Here is a 10039-nt window from a genome sequence, read left to right as displayed (position 1 = left end):
GCTGCCACGGTTCTAGGGAGGCAAAGCCTGGAGCCAGAACCCACAAAATTAGAGGGTCTTCTAAACACCTCTCACTGAGTCTCAAGACCCTGAGCAGTAAACACTAAAGAAAGATAATGGAATCCAGAGACTCCACAACGCATCATCATCACCATCATCAACAACAACAACAAAAAACCATCCACTTTACAACAAAATTTAACACTGGAGCTTAGAAACCTGGCACGGGACAAGTGGCACTGTTCCAGGTACCTAGTTATCAAAATAGATCTATTTTAAAGTGCATGGTGGTTAGGATTAGGGCAACCACAATGGCTGTGGGAAAATAAGGATGGACATTCAATGTTTTGCAGGTTGAACCCATATGGTTGCTAAAAGACTTTAAATGGATGAAGAGAAAACGAGGTCGAAGGCAATAACCAGTCATCAGGCTGAGTGCTCACTCTTCCCTCGCAGTTCATATTTAAATATCACAACCAAAGCCATGAAGTTGGTTCCATTTCCACCCCCATCTCAGTTTCTCCCTCCTTGGCGATTGAGAATGGAGGTTTACCTGGAAAAGTGTGTAGAGGGTGGGGGCAGAAATTCCAAAAGGTCGAATGGAGAGGCCAAAGGGGATGGCTAACTTGGGTAAGCGGCTGCAGAGGCAAAGCCCTCTTGTGATTGGCCGATTTGCAGAGGAGGGCTCTGCAGATCTCTTGTCGCGTCGCTAGCGCTAGCGGGTGAAAAGTGACATCCTGGCACAGCCCCCCTGGCTGTTGTTGCTACTTCCACTTCGACCTAGCTCGAGGAACCCTGCGCTTGGATCCAGCCAAGATGCAGAGTTCGTTAAAGCCCGCGGGCTCCGGGGGTCTTCAGCTACTGGTCTGCTTCCTTCTGCTTTACAGTCGTCCAGGCAGCTGCAGCGACATAAATGCCCACGGTCAGGAGAAAACTTGGGGTGGGGGCGGGGAGTGCGGACAAGGTCAGAGAGCAATTCTGAGAACAGAGGTTCTGGCCTTCAAGGCTAAAAGACTCAGGAGGAAAACCGTTTAGGATGACAAGAGAGAAACGCAGAGGGTTTCAGCAGGACAGACACAGTCTTGACATTTGGTGTTGAGGGTCTAGACACAGAAGGAACGGACCTGGGAAAGGTTGGGGCTTAGGGAAAGAGTAGGGAAGACAGATGAGCCAAGGGTGGCTGGGGTACACAACAGACGTTTCGGGGGGGGTCAGGAAAAAGATAACCAAGACTAAGTGGAGACCCAGGAGTGCTTGTATTTGGTTATCTGATCAACGGAGTAGGTGGGTGGGGCTGAGAGACAGAATCAAGGCTCAGCCATAAACCCGCAGAATCCAGGGGCTGGACCCGGTTTCATGAAGTGGGGGAAGCTAGATTGGGGTGAAACAGGTTGAAGGGAGACCATTCTACTTCCTCCTATTCTGATCTGCGCCATCCTGGATGGACCTGGCGCGCACTCACTTCGTAACAGTCGGGGACAGACTGCGCAGCCTCAGAATACCTGCGCAGACCACTGCACAAAGTCCTAGTCTGACGCCCAGACTCCCTGCGGGATTCTTGGGTTTGGAAGCCAGTGCAGAGGATTCTCAAAACACCGTGGGTGGAGATCTGGTGTCAAACAAGGGGAGAACTGAGGCAGGGTGGGGACGGAGTAGAATAGGGGTGGGAAGTGCAGGTACCAAGGTCTGTCATTACCGCCCACAATGACTGCTTCTGGCGATCAGCACCACGGACAGCTCCAGCCCATGCTTTGGATCCTGTTTTCCCAACTCTTAACATTACCACTCAGACACCCTCTCAGACTGAACACCGGCTCTTCTCTGGAAGTTCTCTTTTTCACCAGGACGCTAGAACCTCTACTTCTTTCTAGGGCCAGGAAACTGTATTTGGAAATCTATCTGAATGGAGTGAGGGAGAGAATTGCCCATTCTTAGAAGACCTATGATTTAAGGCCAGCCTGAGATACATAGCAAGACTCAGAGTTTTTTATTATTGTTGTTGGTTTTTTAATTAACTGAACTGGAACAGGGAGATTTTTTTCTTTATCCCACATCCCTGCTCTTCTCTCACAGCTGAGCAAATTGTGTTTCAGGGGAAAAAATCCCAACCTTCAGACTTTACACAAGGGATACAGTCAGTCTTCCCCGCTCCCATGTTCTTCATCATGAAACTATGCGTCCTCAATTCTACCAACTAGGATTGGATGCAGACACATGCACCATCATTATTCTCTAAGCAATGCATAAAACAGCTATTTATTTTATATATTAGCTATTATAAATAATTGGGAGGTTGTTTAAAATATACAGGAAGAGACTGGCAGGAGGACTCAGTAGAAAAATACATTTGCCACCAAGCTTGACATCCTTGAGTTGAATCCTTAGGATTCACGCAGAAGAAGGAGAGAATTGACTATGGATGTTGTCCTCAGATCTCCAGACTCATGCTGTNGCTTATATTTTTGTGTGCATGTGTTCACATGTATGAGTGTGCACACACACACATGCTAAATGCAATTGAAAATAAAGTGGCAGGAGGATATTTATAAGTAACATACAAATAATATGTTGTATTAGGGTCTTGAACATCTTCAGATTTGGGATGGAGGGTAGGCTGAGACCCAACTTCTTTTTTTTTTTTTTAAAGATTTATTTATTTATTATATGTAAGTACACTGTAGCTGTCTTCAGACACTCCAGAAGAGGGCGTCAGATCTTGTTACGGATGGTTGTGAGCCACCATGTGGTTGCTGGGATTTGAACTCTGGACCTTCGGAAGAGCAGTCAGGTGCTCTTACCCACTGAGCCATCTCACCAGCCCCAAGACCCAACTTCTTGAAGACACCTTGGGAGCTAGTACTTTCTCTCTCTAAGGATTCACATTTTTTCCATAATCCCTCATGCCTTCCAAGTTTTCCTCAAGGAGCATCTCATCCACTTCTTCATATTCTGCCTGTCCATCACATGTAGGCAGCTCCCAGGATTCTTTCCACCTGCTCCTTCATACGATACTTTTGCCTGTGTGCTTGATTCTTGGCTAGATACGGATACCAAGAGTGAATGAAAGCCAAGTGCGCTGGTACTCACCATAAATCCCAGCACTTGGAGGCAGAGACAGACAGATCTCTGAGAATTAGAGCCCAGCTGGTCTACAGAGTGAGTTCTAGGACATCTACAACTATTTTAGAAAGGTCCCATCTCAAGCAACAATAAGAAAAGTAAACAGAGTTCAGGGGCCAGGGGTGATGAAGGAGAGAGGGGGGCTGGAAAAGGGGGAAAGGACCCGTCTCTGTGTTAACAATGGGGCGGGGAGATTGGCTTCTCTTTAGCTGGGATTTGAAGTGAATCTGACCGAGGTGCTTGCTGAAAGCACACTGTTTTGCCCTTAGATGGTCAGGGCCAAGTGGGATCGGAACAGCTCTGGACATTCCAAGGACTTATTGCTTCAGTCTTCCAGTACTTACAACTTATATTCCACCAGATTGTACCCGAAGGTAAGCAAAAGCTGCAGAACAGAGGTGGTCAGATGTTGGGGTAAAAGACTATTGGCCAGGGAATAAGATTTCTGTTGTTGGATGCCTCTAGTTTCTTTATCACCTTAGTGGAAAGGGGGAGAAGAGGCTGCCGAATGCCTGGAAAGAGAACAAACATCACACGGGTCCTTGACACTGGTCCCAACCTCTATCACAGATTGAGGTTTGTTGTTTTTTTTTTCCCCACAACTGGGATTCCTTAAGTGCTCAGCCAAGAGACCAGCTGCAGGAAGCAGGGAAACTGTGAAGTAGAAGAGAGAAATGGAAGGGAGTTGGGAATCCATTATTGATAGAAGGCTGACCCTTCCATAGAGGTTCACATGCATGTAGGTAGGAGAAGAAATCTACCTTGAATCCATATTACCATACCCAATACTTTAAGAAGTAGGCGATTCCTTAGATCTGTAAGTATCAAGGTGCATTCTAGACCAGCAGCATGGGTGTCATCAGCAGGGAATCTGTCAGAAATATTAAATCTTAGGTCTGGGGAGGTGGCTCAGCTGGAAAGTGTTTGCCATCCAATTGTGAGGTCCTGAGTTTTAATCCAAGTCAACCACACAGAACAGGAGCAGTGGTGTGTGCTGGTGAAACCAGTGCAATGTGGGGGTATGGGTGGCAGGGAGGGTAGAGATGGGTACCCCTGGACAATTATTAGTCCAGATTAATCAATTCAGTGAGGGACCCTATTTCAAAACACAAGGTGAAGAACCAATGGGATAGCTCGGTGGGTAAAGGCACTTGCCACTGAGCAGATGAACTGGTTCCGATTTTCAGACCCCTTATAAAGGCATAAATGTTACTCTGATCTCCAACAATCATGTGCACATGTACAGACACACACACACACACATGCACGCACACACACATACAAACACAGACATGCATATTACACAGACACAATGATATTGATAATGATATATAGAATGAAATGAAAAGTCAAGGGAAAATATCAGTTTTACATATACTTGAGAGAGAGGTCACTCTGGCCCCCATTCAATCCATCCTTTCACCTTACAGGCATGTTCTGGACAGATGACATAGCCTATGAGTTAATGACTAAAAAGGTGGAGCACCTCAGCAGACTCCACCCCCAGTATCCATGTCGGAAGGATGTGAAGGCAGTTTCCCCCACCGCAAACACTGGGGTGAGGTATGAAAACCTGTGGTAGGCCTCTGCTGTGTAGGGTACTAGAACTGTACGTAGAAGTTACCAGAAGTACTGAGCTCCAGCGGTCACCTCTAGGGGAACAGTTCCATGGGGCATAATAATTGTACTTGGAACGGGGGGGGGGGGTAGGGGTTAGCAAGCCTAGGCTCCTCCTGTCATCCCTGACTTTTCTAGGGGCAAGCAAGAGGAGAAACTTCGACTCTTATCTCCCCAAAAGGTGAGACCATTTATCTTCCCCCAAATTGCAAAGCCTGGACTTTGTTTCCTTTGGATTTCCTGGTAAGACCATCTCATCCTTCCTGCCCCCTTCCTTACTCCTGATTCCTCTCTCCCATTAGAGTCCAGCAGTCAAGGTGAACAGGGACCGATGCTTTACCACCAAAGTAATCCCAAAGGCCACCAAACAAGAGGCCACCCATCCTACCAAGGTGAGTGACTCAATTTGCCCAAGGAGACTAAAACCAAAAGGGCATGTTTAAATGGGGTGGGGGAAGGGGGAACAGGTACAAAAAAGGGAATGGGTGTTGGGGTGAAACAAATAAACTCTTGTACCCAAAGGGTCGTCCCTTTTTTTTCTAAACTACTATCTAGACACCCAGATGAGAGAGGAGGGCTGGGCCGTGACACCCCAGAAAGCTCCTAAGGAGGGCAAAGGCTGCAAGATCGTGCATGAGACTTAAAACAGGAACTAAGAAGGGAACATTGTCAGTTTAGACGTGAGGAACCCCTGTACATGGTGAAGGCAGGGTACAGAGACTTCAACCCCATCCGCCTTGCTTTGCTGTATGGACCGGGGCAGGCTCATCTCCTTGGATTCCAGACTAGAAATCACCATGTCTAATATCTTTACAGATGAAAATTTGGGGCATGGGCTGGTTACACAACTTCCTCAACCTACCATGCTGTGTCTGTCTGTGCTGCTAGACCCAGGCCTCCCAGCCTCCAGCTTCCCCTGTGCGATTCGCGCCCTCTCTCGAGGCCTGTTCCCAACATCAGACTTATCAATAATGAAAAGGCTTGTTTAGAGCTAAGACAGGAATGACAAGAGAGTGACAGTCAGAAGAAATCACAAAGGAAGGGCACTGTAACCACAAATGCCCGGAGGCAAGAATGCCCTGGCCCTCCAGAGGAGCAGAGAGCATCTAGTGACAGCCAATCAGAGAGAAGGAATCCCGTAGAGGGGCTCACAGAGCAAGCGTTACACTTTATTCCAAGGCTGATGGGGAGCTACTGGAATATTTTGAGGAAGAGAATGTCCTGACGGGACATTTAGTTTTCAAAAGGCCATCCTAGATGTGAGGCATGGTGGGACATATCTGTGGTCCTAGTACTCAGGAGGCCGAAGTCTCAAAATTCTAAGTTCAAGGCTACAGAGCAAAGCCCTACCCCCCATTAAAAAACAAAAAACAAAACAAAACAAAACAAAAACACTACAATAGTGTTAGGTAAATAGGAAGTAAGAAGAGAAAGAATGAAAACGAAGGAGATGTGAGAGAAGGGCCATTTTGGTCCAGGGAGGTGGGAAAGGCTTGGATTTGGGCAGTAGCAAAGGAACTGATAATTGTCCCTTCCTGCTTTCTGTACACACACCTTCCATCTAAAGACAGCCTGTGAGAAGTGGGTCCCAGCCCTTGATACTTTCCAGGAAAACAGGCTCCCATTTCTGCAGCATGGCAGCTAGAGTCTCTAAACCTGGATTAGTTGCTGGGGTAACACAATATGAGATAAGTGACAGAGACCCACCTGTGTGGAACTGGTTGTTGTAGAGCTTCCAGGAACATGAATGAAGTTCTGCCATTCTTTTCCAGCCCTCAGTATAATGGAAAATCACAGGGCAGGGGTGGGGCGTGTGTGGGGGAGGCAGGGGCTTAGGCTAACAACCCTTGGGCTGAGTCACCATGGGGAAGGCTTATTCGGATCAAGCAATTATTACTTATTTGAAGAAGGAGAGCAGGTAAGGAGGCACAATGTATCTGCAGCCTGACTTCAAGTCCTTGGTTTCTTCTTTTAGGGTTTCTTTGGGCCATTCCCCACTGTGGGCCTCAACCTTGTTGCCGACTGAGATCTCGTTGCATAAGATGCCTTTCTCCCGGAACCTCCTCAATGCCCTTCAATCCAAGGGGCAATTCTTGCATAACCCAAATATAAATAATTAAAGTTGATTTTCCTGCAAACACTTTCTGTGATTTTGTCTTGAGGGAGGGCGCATGGAACGTGAATTAACCAGATGTTCCCAAGGGAGAAAGGGACAAAGAAAGCTTTGACCAAGCTCTGAATATTTGGTCAAAGGCTAGTGTCTGCCTCCCCCACTTTTTCTGAAATAGAGAGTGTGAGAGGTGACCACAGCTGTCATGAGTACCATTGAGCCAAGCTCCTGAGACTGTATCTGGTTCCTCTGTGAATGTATTTAAGAATCTCAAAACCCATGAAGTCTGGGAGGGTATAGATTCTTTCAGGTGTCTGAAGAGAGCAAACACAGTGGGCTCCCTTAGCTCCTGGACCACATCTTCATCACCCAATCACTGCAAGTCCATAGTTCCTGTCTCCACTGACACCTTCCCATCCCAAGCCATGGGCTTCTCTGCTTCTTGCCTGGAAATGCACATAGTGTGCCTTTCTGTGATTCAGACAGTCTGGAAGGACCTGGGATTTTATCATCTTCACAGTGCTTCTGAGGACTTCAGTTAGTTTAGTGGTAAAATATGCGATCCCTCCATCCTTGTGGACAACTCTGAAGCATATTCACAGCATTCTTGAGGATGCCAGATGTCAGTGTCCCCCCCCCTTTTTTTTGAGACAGGATTTTTCCATGTGGCCTTGATTGTCCTGGAACTCACTCTGTAGACAAGACTGGTCTTGAACTCAGAGATCTGCTTGTCTCTGCCTCCTAAGTGCAATGCTGGTAGTGAGTGATAATAGTTAGCTTTGGGGAAAGGCAGTGTCTGGTGCTCAGTCAGCATTCTGAGCATTTACTTTTAGAACTGCATTGCCTGGTTGTTCATGAAAACTTAAAATGTTTCCTTTTGTTTTGCATGTTTTTCCATGATATTTAACAATGTATCAGCTTTAAAGGGGGAAACAAATGGAACACAGTGAATGGTGGGGAGCAGAGAGAGAGTATAGATGTCCGGCAATTACATTGTCTTGCAAAAGGTTCAAATAAAATTATATAAAGAATATAAGGCACTGCCCTGAAACTAAAAATAAACTGAAACAAAAGCCCCAATTATATATCAAATTGTCAATTATAACTGCACGAACACAAACAAAAGAGATGTTTGAAGCAATCCTAAGACACAGCATTTTGATGATATATCCTTGGAAATTATATTTAAAGGCAAAATTTAGGGCAAGTGTGTACAGTGGTGCACATTTTAATTCCAGCACATGGGAAGCAGAGGCAGGAAGATCTCGAGTTCCAGGCCAATCTGCATGCAGTTTTATGCCAGCCAAAGCTACACAGTAAGATTCTATCTCAAAACATGTATCCATTGCTTTATTATTTTATGTGTATGCATGTTTTGCCTGCATGTATGTATGTGCACCACATGCATGCATGGTACTGGAAGAGGTCAGAAGAAGGTAGTACAGATAGTTATAAATCTCTTCATGGGTGCTGGGAACTGAACCTATGTTCTTCACAAGTGCAGCAGGTGCTCTTAACCACTGACCTATCTCTGCAGGCCTTCACTGTTTTATTAGTAGAGTAATATTTGTGTTATTCTATGTACATTGTTAGGTGTATATCAAACATACAAGTGGTTATATTAATGTCATCAGAACCCAAGTTTCCAGCAGGACAATAAAGAACTGCAAGTGTGGAGAACTCAGTAAAGCATGATTAAACATTGGCTGGAGTGTGCACATGTGTGTGTGAACATTTGTATGTATATGTTCATGTGTGTATAATCATGTATGTATTTGTGTGTGTGTGTGTGTGTGTGTGTGTGTGTGTGTGATCTTAATATCCTGGCTCTGTTCTAGAGTCAGTGCCGTCAGTTGCCATTGTCACCCCTAGCATCCAGATCCCGACCTCTAAAATCAGCTCTTACTAAAAGCCACCACAGCCCTGTAGATCAATGGCTATTTCCATATTGCAGAGAGAATGAAAAAGAAAAGCCTGGTACATTTCAGAGTGACAAAATCAAAGGAGGGTTTAGTGATTGATAGAGTGTTTCAAAAGTTCATTGGAATCTGATTCAAGGACCAATCACTGGCTTGTTTGGGGATAATTTAAATATCAAAATGAGTAATTATTGTGACTGAACAATGCACATTGAATAGTAATGTTCAAAAAAAGAAAAGCCACAAGAATACACTAGGAAAACTCATTAGCCACTATTGAGGTAACTACTTCAACTACTCCTGAGTCTGCAAGTAGGTAAAGAGCAAAAGTGAAGAATGCATTCTACTTCCGGTTTGCATCGTATTTCAGGGTAATGACCAAATGCTGATAAATGTCCAAAAAGAAAAAAGAAAAGAAAAGAAAAGAAAACACAGTCTGCAAACTGGAATGAAATATTTTCATTAATAATCACCACTGGGCACTTGAGATGTAGCTCAATGGTACAGAACTTGTCCAGCATGTCAGAGCTACTGCGTTTCATCCCAAGCATACACAGAGAGGAGGAGGAGGAGGAGGAGGAGGAGGAGGAGGAGGAGGAGAACTATGAATCTAGATGGAAAGTGGATGGTTGATCCCACAAGTTTCTTGTTCATGCTCATCAGATTAGGAAAGATGGGGCTGGCTCTGCTTTAGACTAGTGATCGGTTTTAGCATCCCTATGTAATAGCATAGTCAGGCATTGTGAATCTCCTGGAATAAAGCAATATTCTGTTTACATTTAAAAGATTCAACCAAATTGGCACATCAAGTATAATATCTACTTTACAGAGGGGAATGCCAAAAACATGTGTGTTGCACACAGGGGCCATGCAGGGGGATCAACCTTGAGACAAATCAAGATGAGAAGGAGTCCACAGAAAATAATTACCTGCTTTCCGTTCTATGTGACAATGTGAAAAATGGAAGAAGGGTGACTTTGGGTATCTATGCTAAGTTAAAAAGAATTAAGAACATAATTATATTCAGCCAGGAGATGGTGTCTCCTGCCTTTAATCCCAGTACTCAGATTTCTAAGTCTGAGGTCAGCCTGGTCTACAGAGTGAGTTCCAAGACAGCCAGGGCTACACAGAGAAACCCTGTCTTGAAAAAAAAACAAAAACAAAAACAAAAAAAACAGAGCCGGGCGTGGTGGCGCATGCCTTTAATCCCAGCACTCAGGAGGCAGAGGCAGGTGGATTTCTGAGTTCGAGGCCAGCCTGGTCTGCAGAGTGA

General features: G+C 45.3%; 1 protein-coding gene across 1 annotated transcript; it reads left to right on the top strand.

Moving 5' to 3' along the window:
* The first annotated feature begins 709 nt into the window (after positions 1 to 709).
* On the top strand, positions 710 to 6877 carry Resp18 (regulated endocrine specific protein 18). The gene is made up of 6 exons (XM_021199042.1): positions 710 to 922; positions 3390 to 3494; positions 4551 to 4683; positions 4876 to 4918; positions 5040 to 5129; positions 6713 to 6877. The coding sequence occupies exons 1-6, from the start codon at positions 817 to 819 to the stop codon at positions 6761 to 6763; spliced, it is 528 nt and encodes a 175-aa protein (XP_021054701.1). The 5' UTR covers positions 710 to 816; the 3' UTR covers positions 6764 to 6877.
* The last annotated feature ends 3162 nt before the right edge of the window (positions 6878 to 10039 follow it).

This window comes from Mus pahari, chromosome 5, assembly GCF_900095145.1.
Source record: "Mus pahari chromosome 5, PAHARI_EIJ_v1.1, whole genome shotgun sequence".
NCBI lineage: Eukaryota > Metazoa > Chordata > Mammalia > Rodentia > Muridae > Mus > Mus pahari.
This window is presented reverse-complemented; position numbering and strand designations above follow the sequence as displayed.